At 48.6% G+C, this 17,666-nt stretch overlaps 6 protein-coding genes across 6 annotated transcripts; 2 read left to right on the plus strand and 4 right to left on the minus strand.

Annotated features, from left to right (window-relative positions):
- The first annotated feature begins 1,398 nt into the window (after nt 1-1,398).
- PV10_01243 (uncharacterized protein) lies at nt 1,399-2,861 on the plus strand. The gene is made up of 3 exons (XM_016365418.1): nt 1,399-1,627; nt 1,704-1,791; nt 1,870-2,861. The coding sequence occupies exons 1-3, from the start codon at nt 1,562-1,564 to the stop codon at nt 2,790-2,792; spliced, it is 1,077 nt and encodes a 358-aa protein (XP_016229067.1). The 5' UTR covers nt 1,399-1,561; the 3' UTR covers nt 2,793-2,861.
- On the minus strand, nt 2,805-5,560 carry PV10_01244 (uncharacterized protein). Its single transcript, XM_016365419.1, has 4 exons — nt 5,299-5,560; nt 5,213-5,239; nt 3,398-5,153; nt 2,805-3,344 (listed from the first exon to the last, which is right to left on the minus strand). Exons 1-4 carry the CDS (start codon nt 5,338-5,340, stop codon nt 2,956-2,958), a joined length of 2,214 nt encoding a protein of 737 aa, XP_016229068.1. The 5' UTR covers nt 5,341-5,560; the 3' UTR covers nt 2,805-2,955.
- Nucleotides 5,561-8,198: 2,638 nt separating this feature from the next.
- Nucleotides 8,199-10,596, plus strand: PV10_01245 (uncharacterized protein). Its single transcript, XM_016365420.1, has 4 exons — nt 8,199-8,869; nt 8,917-9,414; nt 9,460-9,697; nt 9,752-10,596. Exons 1-4 carry the CDS (start codon nt 8,547-8,549, stop codon nt 10,241-10,243), a joined length of 1,551 nt encoding a protein of 516 aa, XP_016229069.1. The 5' UTR covers nt 8,199-8,546; the 3' UTR covers nt 10,244-10,596.
- Nucleotides 10,408-11,467, minus strand: PV10_01246 (uncharacterized protein). The gene is made up of 3 exons (XM_016365421.1): nt 11,341-11,467; nt 10,752-11,186; nt 10,408-10,658 (listed from the first exon to the last, which is right to left on the minus strand). The coding sequence occupies exons 1-3, from the start codon at nt 11,341-11,343 to the stop codon at nt 10,548-10,550; spliced, it is 549 nt and encodes a 182-aa protein (XP_016229070.1). The 5' UTR covers nt 11,344-11,467; the 3' UTR covers nt 10,408-10,547.
- Nucleotides 11,468-11,539: 72 nt separating this feature from the next.
- On the minus strand, nt 11,540-13,701 carry PV10_01247 (uncharacterized protein). The gene is made up of 4 exons (XM_016365422.1): nt 13,546-13,701; nt 13,002-13,489; nt 12,516-12,938; nt 11,540-12,456 (listed from the first exon to the last, which is right to left on the minus strand). Exons 1-4 carry the CDS (start codon nt 13,588-13,590, stop codon nt 12,414-12,416), a joined length of 999 nt encoding a protein of 332 aa, XP_016229071.1. The 5' UTR covers nt 13,591-13,701; the 3' UTR covers nt 11,540-12,413.
- A 1,408-nt stretch (nt 13,702-15,109) lies between these two features.
- Nucleotides 15,110-17,493, minus strand: PV10_01248 (uncharacterized protein). The gene is made up of 4 exons (XM_016365423.1): nt 16,862-17,493; nt 16,581-16,777; nt 16,227-16,451; nt 15,110-16,143 (listed from the first exon to the last, which is right to left on the minus strand). The coding sequence occupies exons 1-4, from the start codon at nt 17,151-17,153 to the stop codon at nt 15,238-15,240; spliced, it is 1,620 nt and encodes a 539-aa protein (XP_016229072.1). The 5' UTR covers nt 17,154-17,493; the 3' UTR covers nt 15,110-15,237.
- Nucleotides 17,494-17,666: the final 173 nt, after the last annotated feature.

Below are 17,666 nucleotides of genomic sequence, written 5' to 3' on the forward strand. Positions count from 1 at the left end.
CCTGGTAGATAGATATACATGTCAGCCTGAATGCCATCTCCCTCTTCTCCAACAGACAGATCCCTCCACAGCATAACTTAATCTAACATAACATACCGTAATAAAGGTCGGAAGATACGTTGTAGCATACTTCGCAATCGACGCATAAGTACCTCTGAACGTCTTACCACTTGCTCCACCCAGAACATCATTGACCACCTTTTCCGCATACACATGTGCTTCCGTTCTCTTCACCTTGACTTCATCTGTCTTCAACGCATTCAATCTATTCTGTACCGCGCGATAAAGACTGTTCTCCGGCAACTTGACACCCGGTGCATTGACATGGATGGACGATTCAATCGCCCCCGTGACAACCGTCAAGACCTTGACGTTGAGTGGCTTTAGTTCGAGTCGCAACGATTCGTCAAAGGCATGCAGTGCGGTTTTGCTGGCGTTGTATATACCTGCATCAGACCACCAGAAGATTAGTTGCAAGAAACACTTAACGTGGTGTTAATGGTTGGTAGGTTCATACTCAAGTAAGGGTTATACAAGTATCCCAAAAGAGAACCAATATTGACAACGGTCCCCTTTGCAGCGACCAACAACGGACTAAACGCCTGAGTCATTCTCAGAACAGCCCAGAAATTGACTTCAAACATCTTTTTGCCCTCTTCGATATCCGAGTCCAATGCTGGCATGATGTATAATACTCCAGAGTTGTTTACTAGGTAGTCGAGTGTACCGCCAGTCTTGGTGCTGACTTGCTCGACCACCGTTGCAATCTGAATTGGATCTGTGACGTCTAATGCTAGAAGGGTGATGTTGGAATATTTGCTCAGGGATTGCATCTTGGTCAGGTCTCGAGCGGTGGCAAAGACATTTAACTGTCTCTGGGCGAAAGCAACGGCCAAGGCATAGCCGATTCCGCCTTCGGAACAGCCTGTGATGAGGACGGTTTTGGGTGCCATATCAACGGTATAGGTAGTATTGATGTAGGACTTGAGAAGGGAGTTGAAAGGTCGATATTACTTCCTCCCATTCACTTCTATATATACACTCAACCACGAATTCCACACAAACTACCATTTCAATCCACAACAGACCACGAGTTGTAATTGTATAGGGGTGCAAAGCCTCGTTCATCTTGGTTGGATCGCTTCATGGCTGGTTCAACCGAAATGGGTTTAGCTTGTCAGCATACGGCAGACTTTGATATGCGCTACTCCACTCTACGCTCTCCGCCAGGCATCCATGAAAGAGATGTAGCGCATTTCAGACACTTTGAGCATCCAGACCATCCTAGAAAGTAAGACAATGCGAAGTTCTGATAGAATAATCACTCCTGTCCCTCTGCCTATTCTTAAACCATGATATCAAATCTTTATCCGACTTCGTCCGTGTCAAGAATCTCCACCGAAATATGAGCCGGACTAATAATCCCTCCGATCGTGAGACATACGAGAACATGTACTAGGTTTGAACAACGACAACTTATGCTCAAACCCTTCTCTAAACCGGCCTGAGCAAAGACAATCCACCTATTCGATACCATGTTAGCTTCGTAGTATCGATCGACATGGAATCTAATCTAGATATGGATGTTGATATTGTTCCCCTCTCTCGACCACCCCAGTTATCAGAGGTACGTGGAGTGTATCCAACTCTCATCTCGCAATATTCGCCAACCTAGGTACTAACTAACCCCATCTCTTACCTAGGCATTGGATAAATCAGACGACTGGACTGGATTAAGTGATGCACAACAACGAAGAAAATTACAGAATCGATTGAATCAAAGAGCTCGTCGTACGTTTTATGTCTTCTTTCCATAGTAACCCTCCTCCCCTAGAACATATATCTGATACCAATATCCCTCATCAACAGGTCGACGAAAAGACCCTGACAAACAAACACATCTCTTCTCCAAAATCGACGATATTCGTCGTGGACATCAGATATCCAATCTACCTCAAAGTAATACTACTACTACTACTACTACTATAATCTCGACCAAAAAGACTCGTCCTCATCACACCCCTAATTCCAAACAAACATTCATTCTCCTTCTGGGCCAACTGGCAATTGACCACCAACATTTCCAATTCCAATCCTCCTCATTCAAATACCACCAACCCAATCTACCCATCTTCCCTCTAAGCCGCGACCACCTCATCCCTTTAGTCCACTACAACGTCCTCCGCGCCGCCAACACAATCCTCGTCTTACTTCGCAATACATCACCGATCTTCCAACCCTGTACCAACACCGACACCAACTCTGACGAATTCCAATCCCATTACTTCCGAATCACCCCGCTCCCAAGCCCAAACCGCCTCCCCCCATCCCTCCATCCAACTCCATTACAACAAAAAGTCGAACATGCCGAATGGATGGACATCTTCCCATTAGGCGGATTACGCGATTCACTGATTCGACATGCGGGCACGTTTGATGAAAGTGATTTATTGAATGATTTTCTAGGTGGGATTTTAACGAAGAATTTACCCGTGAGGCGACAAACCGGGCCCGGGCAGTCGAAGGGTATAGAAGCAAAAGCTAGGCCGAAAGCGAAACGGTGTAGTGAAGTATCTATCGGTGCGTCGCGGGTCGGTGATGAGAATAGAGGGTTTGTGGTTTGGGGCGATCCGTTTAATGTGGAGGAGTGGGAGGTTTCAGAGGGGTTTATGACGAAATGGAGTTGGTTGTTGAGAACGGGGTGTGCGCCGCTTCTGAAGGCGACGGATTTACATAGGGAAAAGAGAGGGGAGGAGCCGATGAATTGGGAGAGATGGGGGATTCAGGTGTAGTGAATGATTGAATGAATGAGGGATGTGTATTCGTATTGTATTCCATGGAATGCCCGTGTGAATGGATAGGTACATACGCTCATTTGATTGATCGATTGATCGCTCGTAACATCAACTTCAACGTCTTCTCGTTTGAACAGATCCATCATCCCTCTATACTATACTATACCTCTTGGATATAATTCGCAGGTACACTACGAACCTCACCGTTCTTTTCCACATCCGCCCATCCATCTCCTGATCCCATGCTCACCAAGATAAACTTCTCTCCTTCCACCATGTCGAACTCAGCGTCGCTTTGAGCTGTGTATGCATATAATGCTTCTGCGTATTTAACCTTTTTCGCTCCCCTGCGTGGTGCCACTGCCGGGCCTTGTTTCTTCTTGGATGCTAGGTTGGATGAAGCTAGTGACGCACTCGAGTTGTTCGAGTACAGTGATGGTGGTCGTTCCTGTGCGGGAGTGCTTGCCGCGGGAGGAAGTTCTTCGAGATATGCTGTCGGTACGAGTCCTTCCTTGCCGAAGCCGACGCTGATTTTGGTCCAGCCTTGATCTGTTCAATGCAGTATTAGTTCTGTGCCATGTGTCTGTCAACACCTTACGTACCGTCTGGTTCGATGATTTTAACTTCAGCCCCTTCCGACACTGATACTTCTCCCGAATCGCGAGCCTCGTAAGGATACAGCATCCTTCCTCTGGGTTGATTGCTTCCGTTTGCGGCGGCCCCTGAAGAGCCAACATATGCCGCCGGAGGTGGAGCCACTATTCGATTCCTTCTTGTCGTGGCCCCTGTACTCGCTCCAGCGGTGGATGGTGCTGCTGTCAATGGCGAGCTCGTTGTGGGTGTCGTGTCGTCTTGTGTGCTGGTTCTCGGAATATTGCCAGACATTGATCGACTCGCACTCGCCGCATAACCAGACGACAGGCTGTTCATCGTATCTTGTCTCGTGAGAGGAGGAAGATTGTTGTTGCTATTGCCGTTCACCACAGGCGTCTCAGCCGCGATGCTAGCTGCCGCCTGCCGCTCTGCTTTGAGCTTCTTCCGCTCTTCCTTGGTTTGTTCGCCCGGACACTCAGCTGGCACCTTCATCTGACACTTGCTATGACATGTGAAGCCACAATCAGTACAGATGAATCCCTTTGCGCTCAGACCCCAGATTCGGTCGCCACATAGGTCGCAATTGGTGGGAATCTTGAAGGTCTCTGACTTGAACGGGTGACTCTTCCCGTACATGCTGAGGTCACCAACCACTTGAGTGATGGTAGAAATCTCAACCTCGGCGGTCAATCGTCTCCGATCAACGGCGTGCAGAGCCTCTTGCACTGCAAACTGTGACCGAACGCAATCAACCTCATCCCTTCGGTCTTTGCCCGCCCGAATGTTCTGGCGTAAATTCTTCACATTTTCCAGCTCCCGGCATTTAGCGGCCCCTTCTGTTTTGAGCTGGTTGATCAAAGGTTTGCTCTTTTGTAAAATGTTGCGCAAGAAGATCTTGGACGTTTCATCAGTCATCATGTTGTCGGCATCAAGCCAGACAGGGGACGGCTCAAACACGAGATTTGCAGGTTCCTGCCATTGAACCGCATTGTGTCGAACAAACATGTTGCTGTCAAGACTGGGATTGTTTCGGGGAATCTCGGTAGATAGATGGTTCAAGTGCTCAACACTTCGTTTGAGTGTGTTGTTCTCAAGTGTGGCAGCCACCAGCCAGATCGAGTTCAACTTGGACACTCGAGTTTCGTTCAAATCTTGCAATGAGTCCAATAGTTCCGGGACATACTCGTGGTAGTAGCACTCCTTGAGCTTGTTGGTGACGTTGATTCCAATCAAATAGGTGTTTTTGGCATTGTTCATTTCCATCAATTGCTGGTTGTATGAGCTCTGGGCTTTGGCTTTTTCAAAGGATGACTCTGCTTTCTTTCGGCGATTCTCCACCTCCTGACACACGGTATCATATTTTCCCTTGAGTTTCTTGAGGTCGCCATACGACGAGTCTCGTTCTTTGACGAGTTTGGCCTGGTATTCCGCATGGCTCTTTCGAAGTTCTTCCAATTTCCTCGCATTATATTCAAGTGGTGTCGAAACCTGGCTGATCAGGTCTGTGGAGAATTTGGCATGCTCGTTGGCTCGAGCCTCCAATGTGGACAGTTGCGTTGTCCATGTGGTCAGCGAGGCAGCTTCCAATGAACCCGGCGTCAAGACTGGATTGTCGCCAACGCTCAAATTGCTAGACTTTTTTGCCTTTCTGTCATAGTATTTTTTCGCCAGCGCAGTCAATTTCTGGCTGTATTCTTTTTCGATGGCGGACCGCTCTTGGTAAAACTCTTGGATTTCGGTGAGCCAACCAATTCCGAGGCTGACCTGTTTGGAGGAAAGGGTTAGGGAATGTAGGAGGGTATGATCTTGCGAAAGCTACTCACCCAGTTGTCTACGGGCTTGTAGGCATCCTGTTGACGGGTCAGTGGTCAGTTCTAGCTCAAAGAGTTGGCGCAATCTGAGAGCGCACCTTGAGTTCTGTGCCAAAGCTGACAGCGTCCACTTGAGCCATGATAATGTCACAAATGGAGCTTGACTCAACGGCATTGTATCATGACGGTTGACGGAGGATGTAAACTCTCACAGACCAGAAAGGACTGAAAGAGTGCCGGTCTCATTCAATATTAGCGTAGTTTGTTCAGGTACAGTTGCATTCGTCTGCTTCTGGAATCTCGACTCGGAGTACTTAGAGTTGATTTGGAGAGGGCCGAGACATTTGGCGGGGGACTTGCGTACTCGCAATGATGGTGGCGCAAGGGAATTATCCAATTGGTAGGGAAACAGAGGGGAGAGTTGTAGGTGTTTGAACAAATTGCATAGGCGGCCAAATATCACTACGGGTGTCACTGGTCACCACGAGAGACCCTCATCAAGTTCTAAAATTTGAGGTTGTACAAGAGGGACTGTAGACAATAAATTCAGTCATCGGTAAATAGCTTGCTTGATCATGGACTCTGGTTCTTCCTGCTCATCTTGTAAAACCACCAAGAGGCGTGGCTCCGGCTCAGGCACCAAAGCCACGATTGGGCGACCACTGGCCAGCCATCGGGCACTACTTTCAGGGCCAATGAGCCCCTATGCGGGCTTATAGGTAAAGGTTTATGCCTTAAGGGGTGATTGTTTGGTGGTCTCCCCACTAGATTTGGGGTTGGTTCCTATCAAGAACCCCGCGCTGATGTGCGCCACATTTGCAAAAAAGTGTGCGCCACGGCCAACCCAAGTGGAAAGTGGCAGCAGATGAGGAGTAAAAGCTGCTTGCAGCTCACGTGCGACTCACCCTGACCGGGCACGCCATGCCACTTTTAAATGTGTCACTGCCAACCAGACTAATACCTACTTACTTTACTTAGTGATTGTTCAGCCTTGTCTGCACATGCCTCCTCCTCCAATTGATGTTTGTACGCTGTCTCTTGGTCAATCTTTGCCCTTATCACAGCTGGTGCATTTGATTTTCTTTGCTTCACCGTATCAGCGACTATGGCGGATTATAACTGTCCACTTGTTCGCGTGTAATCAAATATGACATGCTCCTTGGTCATGAAGCAGCGAGATTTGCCCATTTCCACGAACCGCCGCTCATCCTCCACCAACGCCTCGGAGGCCTTGCGCGCCTCCTCGCTATCATGGCTCGCGGACGGGTCAGCTATCCACACTTCGGTAATCCCGTCCAGCGCCGGCGCAAAGCCGCGCTCCTCAACTATACTGGCATTGATCTCCGGCGCGACGGTGTGGCTCTGAATATATTTGGCCATGTTCGAAACATCCGCAAACCCGCGCACGAATGGCCCATGGTCCTTTAGCCAGGTCTCGTGGCACGCCGCCAGGGTGAGATCGTCGCGCTTGGTCAGTAGATACGTGCATTTAATCGACTGATCGCCCAACGGCTTCTTGTCGGTGTAGTCGAAGATAGTGTGCTCCTGCGAGAAGAAGACTTGGGATCCTTTGATGTTGATGAATTTGTCCTCATCGGCCGCAAGCGCGGCGCTCGCTGCACGCCCTTCGGACGTCGCGTAAGCTGCCTGAAAATCCTCCAAGCTATCCCACCACACCTCCGTGATGCCTGCGACTGGCGGTAGCATTCCACGGGCACTGCGTAGTGCCTCGTTCGCCGGCGTGTCGATCAGATGGCTCTGCACATATTTCTTAGCGCGAATGGCCTTCGCATGGCTACGCACCAGCGGACCATGCTTGTTCAGCCAGTAGTCATAAAACTCTGCCTCCGAAACATCGGCACGGCGGTCAACTACATAGACGAGCTTGATCATGATGTAGGTCTTTGAGTAGTAAGATTTTCCGTCCCAAAAGGGCGAGGGGTGTCGCGTACCTAATGCAGACAGAGAAATTTCTCGGTGTCACGTAAATGAAACCAGCGAAGACAGACCTCTGATTGATGGCAACTGTTGATAATCGTGACTAACGGATTCTCAAGGCAAGGCTTCAAGTTTTGGCTGAGTCCTTCTCCTCTATAATAAGTAAACTGGCTTCCGATATCTACTTACTGACTACTAAGGACCCTAGAAATCATTCGGTAGGCAGTTGACCTCGGCCTCCTAGATGGACCATCCCGAGGCTGTGAGACTACTATATACGACTGACTAAGAATTTGAGTTCCCTGGTTTGGGGTAGTGGCCTCGCACTGCAGGCGGGGAAAGGCGGGGAGTGTGAATATGCCTTTTACCGGCTGGGTCTGGGTGAATTCCGTCCGACTTGCAACACACTCGGCCCACGAAGGCGCACCCAAAATGCCACAATTGGTCGACCGCAACCTGGGACGGAGGAAGGGAGCAGTGGCGAAAGGGGGGGATTTGGGCGCAGACGGCATCGAGGGTCGGTCGTTCGAAAGCGGAGGACAGGATGGAAAAGCAAAGAGGCACTGGAACGTCGCAGATTTGCCGGGCGAGAGCAGGGCGTCTTAACGGTGAGAAAAGTAGAGGACCGTCATTCTCTCTGTCATCGAGACGATCAGGTCGGTCCAACTGGAAACGAAAGGAGGCCACACCAGTCCGGCGCAGAGTGCAGTCGTGACAGCGGCGGGGGGAGAGTTTATGTCTATATAGACTCAGACAACGAAGTGACGGGTTGGGCCCTAACGCAGGGCCCGCGGTGGGCGGCACCAGCTTTAATCTGTTCCTTACCAAGACGCTGCTTTTTATGGTCCAGGAACTGCCTCTTGCGGCTCTCGTGAACACCACGTCTAAGTGAATCAGCCAATAACAGTTGAAGATTGAAGTACCCACCGAGCTGGCCGACGCCGGCCGTTGGATGAGCACAGGGCGGCGTCATGCTTGACCTGATCCGGTGTGTGCGGCCAGCAGTTTTTCCTCTAACTGGCATGAGTGTCAATGGAATGGATCACGGCAAAGTTGATATCAGGTATTGTGAGTCTGCGACAATGTCATGTCTGTAACAATATCCGTCACTCAACCCAGCCAGACTCCCAATCACCGATTTCTTTTCTTTTTCACATTACCTTACACATTTCAACATTAATCTATTGCAGCGATCCCTTTGAGATCACCCACACATGACCTCGATCTCGCTCCCACTTTCACCCACCAACACTTGACATTCACTCGCTTTCTTTGACTCGAGAACCCTCCAGCTTGATACAACCCGCGAGATCGATCACGCTCGTTTGATCGACTTGTGATCCGGAGTGATCACCCCTCCAACCCCCTCTACCTCACCGATCTCTTCTCCCTCGTCTCCTCTCAGATCATGTCTGCCCCAACCGGCGGCTCGCTAGCCGATCGCGTCTCAAAACCCAACCCAAGTGCAGAGCCCTTCCAACCAAAATCAGGCACATCTTGGGCCGATGAGGTTGCTTCGCCGGCGGACGAAGAGCCTCCGTCCATAGACAGCCTCAAAATTGGTCAAGACACAGATTCTCCCGCCATTCCTCAAACTGATGGAGCTGCTGGGGAAAATGGAGGTTCAAGTCTACACGAGCCTGATTATCAGGTCGAAATCAAACTGGCCGACATGCAAGCGGACCCAAATAACCCCCTTTATTCAGCCAAGTCATTTGAAGAACTAGGACTGTAAGTCAATTCACATGTTTTCACAAGGCACCGTCTGACTTCCCTAGCCACGAAAACATTCTCAAAGGTGTTATGAGCATGAACTTTCGAAACCCTTCCAAGGTGCAAGAAAAGACACTACCTTTGCTACTCATGAACCCGCCTTCAAACCTGATCGGTCAATCTCAGTCTGGCACTGGAAAGACTGCCGCATTTGTTCTCAACATCCTCGCTCGCCTTGACCTTTCCACCGAACAATTGCAAAAAACCCCACAAGCCTTGGTTCTCGCTCCCAGCAGAGAGTTGGCTCGACAAATTGTTGACGTGGTCCAAGTCATGGGGAAGTTTGTTCCAGGACTTGTCGTGGAAGCGGGTGTTCCTCAAGATGCTGCCCAACGAACGAGGAAAATTGAGGCTTCGGTGGTTGTTGGAACGCCAGGCACGGTCATGGATTTGATCCGCAAACGCAACATGGATGCACGAGGCATGAAGATCCTTGTTCTTGACGAGGCCGATAACATGTTGGATCAGCAAGGTTTGGGCGACCAATGCATCCGCGTCAAGGGGTAAGTTCGTCAAGACAATTTCTAGAGCACGACTGACTGGCGCAGCATGCTCCCCAAAAACATTCAAATCGTCCTTTTTTCAGCGACATTCCCAGACCAGGTTGTAAAATACGCCACGGCCTTTGCTCCTAATGCCAATCAAATGACACTTCGACATGAAGACTTGACGGTTGAAGGTATCAAACAGATTTATCTCGATTGCGCCAACGATCAAGCCAAATATGATGCACTTGTCAGATTCTACGGTCTATTGACCATTGGCTCCTCGATTATCTTTGTCAAGGTGAGTCCCTAGCCGAAAATCGATAACGATATTCAAAATACTGACGGATGGTAGACTCGAGAAACAGCACAAAATATCGAACGACGGATGACGGCCGAAGGACACAAAGTGGCCTCACTCACGGGCGGTTATGAAGGTACCCAGCGAGATGCCATTATCGATTCCTTTCGAACTGGCAATGCCAAAGTCCTCATCACTACCAATGTCCTCGCTCGTGGCATTGATGTCCAGTCGGTGTCGATGGTGGTCAACTACGATGTACCCGACAAATTCCTAGGTCGTGGACAATATGTGGCAGATCCTCAAACCTATCTGCATCGTATCGGACGGACTGGTCGATTTGGCCGAGTCGGCGTCGCCGTCACTTTTATCAGCACAAGGGAAGACTGGGAAAAGTTGATGGAAATCCAAAAATACTTTGGCACAGAGATGACCCAAGTCGCTACTGACGATTGGGATGTCCTCGAGGAGACAGTGACAAAGATTATCAAGAGTTCAAGAGCAGGAACAAACTTTAAGGGAGCTAATATGTCTCGAGCATCTTAGTACGATCGATCGGGTGGAAGAGGAGCTGTTATTGATCAACGAGCTATTCACGCAGTAGCAGAAGGGTCTATCAGCTTCACCGACCTCGGATCGTTCTGGTGATCAAGCCAGCAAGAGCAAGGATGTCAGATTATTCTCAAGGTCTGAAGCTACAGAGCTGTATCAGATGAGAATTGTGAGAGTGTATGACAAGCTTGATACCCACAAAGACGAATACGTTAGCGATGGATGGAAGCACCAGAAGAGAAGCAAGTCATGCCAGAAAATGGGATGATGGCCATTAAATCACTGATCAAGGCTGAGATCACCAATCACTAGATTTACCCAATAAATCCGCTATGGCTTCCAACCCTTTTTGATCTTCCTCATCAAATCCATTTACCTCTGTACAATCAATATCGATGACACCGACGACCTAAACACACATTCATAATTAGCCGTCACATCACAGGTAAGATTGACAAAAACAACGGCCTAAAAGGTCCCAAACCAAACCAAACCAACTCACCTTCCCATCTCCATCCCTGATCGGCACCACAATTTCACTCCTACTATCCCCATCACAGGCAATATGCCCAGGAAACTCATGTACATCCTTTACAACAACCGTCCTCCCATTCCCTTCCGCCGCCGCACCACATACACCTCTCCCCACCTTGATGGTCTGACACGCAACTTTGCCCATAAAAGGACCGAGAATCAATTGCGAACGTGCAGGTACAACATCAGGGTGATGGTCAATCACGTAGAATCCAGACCAATTGACGGAATTCGATGGTGAGGGAAGAGAATGATAGAGGTGCCACAAGAGAGAAGCGGTGTTGGCCGTGTTGGCGACCCAGTTGCGTTGGGAGTCGAAGAGTGATTCCAGGGACGTGAGGACTTGCGTGTAGGCGGAGGATTTTGTAATGGAGGTGGGGAAGAGCGTTGTGTCGGCGTGGGGCTAGAGGGGAGAGGTTAGTTGGTAGGTATGTAAGGTATGTACATACTTTTGTGTATATCAATGATTTGTATAGGGAAGGGAAGAGAAAGGGAGGTATTGATTGTATGGTGATGGTAGATGATGTATCGGAATTGTTTATGACTTTCAGACTTACCATGATGAGTGGGTAGGTACCTTCTTATCGAATCATGAACTTGAAAATATTAGAACTAGCATGTAACCTCATGTCCAAGTCAAAACATCGATAAAATAAAATCTCATTTCCAGTGTCGGTCGTGAGGATGTGAGAAATAAATTTGAGGGGAATAAATAAAGTGCCATAAGATGACGCCATTAGAGCAGACTCAAAGTAGATTCGGAGAGTTACGAATACTACTATACTACTAGGTACTTACTTTTGGTCTGTTCTATTCTGAATGACTCAAAACCACTCAAACCTCATCTCATCTCATTTCCGAGTCATGGCTAAACTTTTATTTGAATACACACACACATAGAGATAATATTTGATAGACAAGACACTCTGCCACTCACTACACCGTCACAATAGCCACCTGATGTCTCTTCTTGCTCTTGGAGTGCCAACATGGCAAGAGGGTTTCATTTTGCCACTCCAATCGCATGAATACATCTTCCATCTTCCCCAACTGAGTTGACTGTGAGCAACATCAGATGGGAACATGGTTGCTTCTGCTTGTGCTTGTGCTATTGATCGTAGTGTAGATCGCGTCCGCCGAATGTCTATATTTTCTCAGATAAACCCGAAATATCCACCCTTCGTGCTGTCTCCCACTGCCACTACCGTCGCAGTGTTTAACAACCAGGCACATAAATGTGTAGACGACCTTGGTCCGCACTTCACGTGCTGGGTTGAGATCCGAAGAGTCGGGCCTTCTCTGTGATCTTTTGAATACCGAAAGATGAGGTGACTTTCTTCTTACTCAACCCTCAGACGTAGTAGTAATTCCCGAAATGGTCTATCAATCAATGAAATCCTCCGACGTCCTGGTCCGTAGTCCGTGGGCGTTGCCGTTCGCTGGTTGATTTATGTCGTATCTCTGTGTTTTCTTTTCTTTTGTTTCGATCGTCTCAATGATGGTCATCAAATAGGTATCTGGCGAAGTCATTGATGATCAGTGAAGGGAACTGATATAGTTGATATAATCATCCACCCCTCAAGCAAACTGCCAGCAGTCCAACTGAGAGACGGTGATAGTGATGATCCATTCAAGAAACCGCCGACATGGGTTTCCGTCCATAGATAACAATCCTGCAACATAACCTGTCAGAAATACACTCTCTCCATCAACATGGAAAGATCAAACTTACGCAGGCCAATAATAACAAGCCTTTTTCAAAGTGAATTCCTTCCTCGTCTGAGCAAGCAACACCGCAACCTCCTCCGGCGTCCATTGCAGACACCGACAAAAGATCGCTAGACTCAAACTCTCCATACCCTGTAACATGGCCACCAATTGAATAGCACCAGATTGTTTCAACGTCGGATCAGCTGGCCATTGTCCAATGGGTTGACGATATGGATAAACATGAACATCTTCGAAACCGACTTCGCGCATTAAATCGGCCAGCTTATCGAAATGAAGGTCTAGTCTCCGGCCCATGACTTGAATACCTTGTCGCATCAATCTGCACCATTTTTGAATGCTGCTGTTCTCGGGGATTGTGTAATGGTCGCTGCTGATGCGGGTGGTTATTTCGTGGATTTCAAAATATCCGCCTGGGCGACAGTGTCTTGATCATCACATTAGTCACAATGCCCACCCACAGAACTAATCTTCAGGTTCATCATCTTACCGAAACGCCTGCGTAAAATACTTTCGAAAATGAGCAATACTCCCGGCCAACATGACTTTTGAAAAGATAAAATCAAAATGATTCTCTGGAAACGTCCAGTCATCTTCAATGTCGTCGACTTCAAACTTGACATTCGGAGGAACCCAAGCTGGTTGAATGGGACTTAAATCCACACCGATGATTTGAGCGGCAGGTAATTGTTCGGCGACTTCAACTGCCCAAATCCCCGTTCCAGTACCTAGATCGAGAATATGGAGTGGATTGTTTAGAGGAGAGAGATAGTTGCGTTTGCCGAGAGCGAGAAATCCAGCGTGATGTTGCATGTTGATACGTTCTTGTTCGGGTTCGTCGTTGGGCATAAAGTACGCGCCTTCTTTGAAGGCATGGTATCTACGGCCATTTTCGTATTTGTAGTCGTAAATCGATGATCGAACGCTTTCGGTGAGGACGGACACGTCTTCGAAAAAGCCGGAGTCGTCGGTTTCATACTATATAAGAGAGAGTTGAGAACGTGCGGTAATTAGAGAGGTGTTGAGTCACTTACACCTTCACCCTGTGGAATGGGCGCGCCGAATTCATTGAACTCCATGATGAAAGACTGAGAATGAGAGTGAGATATCAAGATGAAAGAATCATATCATATCATGTCATGATCAGGAATACAATAATAATGAGGACCTTCAAGTCAAGTCAAGTCAAGTCAAGTCAAGTCAAGTCAAGTCGATTGATTGAATGATGAGGTAAAGTAGTTAAAACCTGCACCTACAAGGTTCAAATTCGTTGGCGATAATCCACAACAGCTCTAATTGATTGATTAACCCGACCCGCATCGCATCGCCTGCAGCCACCAAGTACGGGTACATGTACGCACAGTCCCCCTATGGCTTAACTAAGTGATTGGATGCTAGGCACAACATGTGGACCAAAACCAACCCGAGGAGGGTCGAACAGACCAACCCCAACGATGGATTGGGGGGGGGGACGGGGGTAGGTGATACTTGCGCCGTGTCCCCGAGAGTCTTGAGTCTGAGCCTCTGACGCAGACGCATATTCTGGCCGTCTTAGGATTAATGAAGAAAAGCTAAAGGGTGGGATGGGTTTCCAAGCCTTGAGCTTGAAGCGAGGGCTAGGGCCACGTGGCGAAGGGGGGAGAGAGCCGAGGGGCGGCTCTAAGTACTCCGTAAGGTAGGTTGGCCCAGTGGAGGTGCTTTTAGAGGGGTTCGTTTTGACCTTTCACATTCTACAGCCTCCATCGCTCAGCCAAATTGCAAGTACGGATACCTTAGGTAGGCACCTACTAGGTAGGTACCTAAGTACGTCTCTCCTCAGGGACTGTATGTAAGGTATGCATCTGCGTCCGTATATGCCAGATATGAAGTGTCAACAGAATCCTACCACGCCTACCATATCTCCCACCCTCACTCTCCCTCAGACCTAGCCCTCATGTCAGGTCCTCGCATCGCATCCGCATCGCATGCGTATCTGCATCTACGAATATGTCCGTGCGAGATCCTCTGATCCTTCTACAGTATGTATACGTAATACCCTCCCTTAGGCTCGACACGGTGAATACCTGATCTGTAGGTACCTAGGTAGGTAGCCCGATGGGTGCTGCGGGGGGGCCAGTTAAAGACGCCCGTTCGTCGCCGTTCTAAGTAGGCCGAGGCGGGCCCGGACAAGCCCTCATTCCCGCGTCGATCATCCCTGGAATAACGATACCAAGGCACCACACTAAGGCCTTATGGGCGTTCCAACGTCACATTCAGCCGAATCACCCACGAAGATCCTTTCTCCATTGTTTGGTAGACTCCACACCACACGTTGATTGTATATCCGATCGTTGGCATTGGTGGCGAGCGATGCGAGCATCCGTGCATCTCGAGATTTTGGATACGATCAGATCAGATCATGTCAGTGTCAGGATCAGGATCAGGATCGCATCTGTATGCACGATCATTGCATTACGATGCAGTAAGTACTTTGCAATGTATGTTGCAGTGCGTTATAGCTATAGCCTTAGGTACAGTCAGTGACGCAAGAATCAACACCTGCATCCACAGCCAACTCCATCCTCAGAATTTACCCACGCATGCCGCGTCGTGTGATTGCAACATCTCAGATTCATTTACAGTCTTTCAATATCAATATCAACATCAACATCAATATCAATGTACGTACATCCTTACGTACATGTACAGGATAGATATGTACATGTATCTACACGTCCACTTCAACCTCACTGGACCGCTTCCTTGTTCTCCTTCATCTCCTCAACCTCGACATGTTCCTCCACTCTCAACCACATGCCCTTCTGAATCCAAAGCCCATAATTCGTATCCGACTCCATGGGTTTATTAGGATCGATAAAACTAAACTCAAACCGTCTCATCAACTCGAAAAAAGTCTTGAGCAATTCAATCCTTGCCACCTTCTCACCCATGCACCTATACTTACCATATCCAAACACCAACTCATGCGACTTCTCCATACGCGCCAGAGTCTCCTCATCCGCTTCAAGCCATCTTTCCGGTCGAAACACATCCGCATCTGCGCCATACACCGTGTTCTTGCGGTACACATTCCAGGCGCAAAACCCGATTTCTGTCCCTGGAGGTAAGTACATACCCTTGTGCATGTCCCCTTGAAGGCCGACTTTTCGGGGCATTAAGCCTGTGGCGGCCGGGTGGTAGCGAAGGGCTTCTTTGACGACGGCGTTCAAGTAGGGTAGGTCTAGTGCGCGAGTGTTGGAGATGATTTCCGTTAGGGGAACTCCTGCATTGACGCATTCGGCTTGTAGGCGGTTGTAGATCCTTGGTGTGGATATAATGTGTATGAATCCAGACCTCAAAATGGTAGCTGAGGTGTCGCTGCCGGCGAGGATTTGTAGTAAGGATTCATCGCCAATCTCTGCTTCGGTGAGACCATGTTTGATGAAGCTCTGAGTGATGTCCTGTTTGGTTTCCTTCTCGGGTCCGAATCGACGGGCAATGATGTCTCGTGTGACAGCTTTGATCTTGCCCATACCCACTCGGTCTTTGACTGTTGGGAGTGCAGCCCGCTGGACGGCGGGAATTCGCATGATTCTACTGAGAATCGGCACCGCAGACATAAAGTTCATGGCAGGCATGTTTTCCTCCATAGTCTTGAGACACACACCATTGTCAGCATACATCAACAACACATCAACCCAACGATCCATTCTTCTACCAAGACTCGTCAACATACCTTGACATATTCATACATGTCTTTGTCTTCACTGATCCACCCAAACGGCTGACTCAATGACAAAGACGTGATGACATCCAATGTAAAGAATTGCATCGTATTTGCAAAATCCAACGGTCTGAGGTCGGACCCACGACTGATATACTTCCTTTTGATCAGATCAAACAACTGCCACAAAACACGATCGATGTCGGTCTCCAGGGTAGGGTTTTCTTTCCCGGAATACTATTCGGATCAAAACTGTCAGTTCTGTGACGCCCATCCCCGCCGTGTAACAGTAATAGTAACAGTGACATGTCAAGCCCCAACAAGAAAACAAGATAAGGCAAGACATGAATGAAATTCCACTCTTACCCCGGCCGTCACTCGCATACGCATCTTGATATGTTTCTCTTCATCCGGTTCTGAGAACAGATTCTCACGGTCGGCATCGAATTTGAATGCTCGATACCAATCTCCTCGACTATAGGAGGATCGCACGCTGCACATTTTGCGAATGAGTTCTTCATCGCATGTCACGAGGGTATTGGGTCCGATGCGAGCGGTAGGGCCTATTGGAACGATGGAAAATATTCTGGTTAGTAAAGGTATCCAACTCTCTGCTGGTACACGAATAATATGCTTCGTGGACATACCATATTTGTCGCAGGCCTCAGATAGACGCAGGTAGGCTTTATTGGCGACAGCGGCGCGGACATACCACAGGTGGGATATCGCAGCGAGTGGAGGTCCCTTGATATGTCGCAGTCGCCAATATGATCTGGCTGTGGAAATCACATAGTAGAGAAACCATGCTGACAAGATACCATACAGCCACAATGACATGGTGGACGTGTAGGAGGTTTTGATTGGTATTGGAGGTAATGGAACGACTTCCAGTATTTCGGTCATTGGGTCGGTGTCCAGCAGATGGAAGGGCGAGCGCATAGGTCGGTGGGTGGATGGATGGATGGAGGGATGGGTGACTGATCTGTTCCTTGACCTCGTCCTCAAGCAACCCAGCCCAACCCACTGGTCAAGTTAATTCGTCACACACGTTTGCATTCCACCTTCTGAGCTCGGTTTGAACGATATGACGAGTAAGAGACACTGTCGAGGAAAGAGTCATCTCAAGGGCATATCGTAGCATCACGATCTTGACGGTTGAGTACCTAGGTAACTAGTCTGCATGATACAAACGTTACCTGAGTGGGCGCAGTTGGCAGACAAGACACTGCAGACACTGATGGCCAACGCAGATGATAGCGTGGACAAGACAAGACAAATCAATCAATCGATCGATCCGGGTCAATCCAATCCCCAAGAAATACCTAGGTAACTTAATGAATGATTAGCTTCTCGGTGGATACAGACCTTTACTTTAGGCAAGGTGGAAAGGCACACAACACACCCGCATCAGGTGCCGCGGCCTAAAAGGATGCTAAACGAAGTACCAAAGTT

The sequence above is a fragment of the Exophiala mesophila genome (assembly GCF_000836275.1).
Source record: "Exophiala mesophila strain CBS 40295 unplaced genomic scaffold supercont1.1, whole genome shotgun sequence".
NCBI lineage: Eukaryota > Fungi > Ascomycota > Eurotiomycetes > Chaetothyriales > Herpotrichiellaceae > Exophiala > Exophiala mesophila.

Coding starts and splice junctions, on each gene's coding strand:
- PV10_01243 (XM_016365418.1), top strand. CDS start 1,562: ATGGAATCTAATCTAGATATGGATGTTGATATTGTTCCCCTCTCTCGA. Junction 1,628..1,703: donor GACCACCCCAGTTATCAGAG/GTACGTGGAGTG, acceptor TCTCTTACCTAG/GCATTGGATAAATCAGACGA. Junction 1,792..1,869: donor ATTGAATCAAAGAGCTCGTC/GTACGTTTTATG, acceptor CCTCATCAACAG/GTCGACGAAAAGACCCTGAC.
- PV10_01245 (XM_016365420.1), top strand. CDS start 8,547: ATGTCTGCCCCAACCGGCGGCTCGCTAGCCGATCGCGTCTCAAAACCC. Junction 8,870..8,916: donor TCATTTGAAGAACTAGGACT/GTAAGTCAATTC, acceptor TGACTTCCCTAG/CCACGAAAACATTCTCAAAG. Junction 9,698..9,751: donor CCTCGATTATCTTTGTCAAG/GTGAGTCCCTAG, acceptor GACGGATGGTAG/ACTCGAGAAACAGCACAAAA.
- PV10_01248 (XM_016365423.1), bottom strand. CDS start 17,153: ATGCGCTCGCCCTTCCATCTGCTGGACACCGACCCAATGACCGAAATA. Junction 16,452..16,580: donor GTATGCGAGTGACGGCCGGG/GTAAGAGTGGAA, acceptor TGATCCGAATAG/TATTCCGGGAAAGAAAACCC. Junction 16,144..16,226: donor ACATGTATGAATATGTCAAG/GTATGTTGACGA, acceptor GTGTGTCTCAAG/ACTATGGAGGAAAACATGCC.
- PV10_01246 (XM_016365421.1), bottom strand. Junction 10,659..10,751: donor TCAGGGATGGAGATGGGAAG/GTGAGTTGGTTT, acceptor ATGTGTGTTTAG/GTCGTCGGTGTCATCGATAT.
- PV10_01247 (XM_016365422.1), bottom strand. CDS start 13,590: ATGGAGTTCAATGAATTCGGCGCGCCCATTCCACAGGGTGAAGGT. Junction 12,939..13,001: donor TATTTTACGCAGGCGTTTCG/GTAAGATGATGA, acceptor GTGATGATCAAG/ACACTGTCGCCCAGGCGGAT. Junction 12,457..12,515: donor GCTTGTTATTATTGGCCTGC/GTAAGTTTGATC, acceptor GTTATGTTGCAG/GATTGTTATCTATGGACGGA.
- PV10_01244 (XM_016365419.1), bottom strand. CDS start 5,340: ATGGCTCAAGTGGACGCTGTCAGCTTTGGCACAGAACTCAAG. Junction 5,240..5,298: donor GCTTTGGCACAGAACTCAAG/GTGCGCTCTCAG, acceptor ACCCGTCAACAG/GATGCCTACAAGCCCGTAGA. Junction 5,154..5,212: donor ACAAGCCCGTAGACAACTGG/GTGAGTAGCTTT, acceptor TCCTCCAAACAG/GTCAGCCTCGGAATTGGTTG.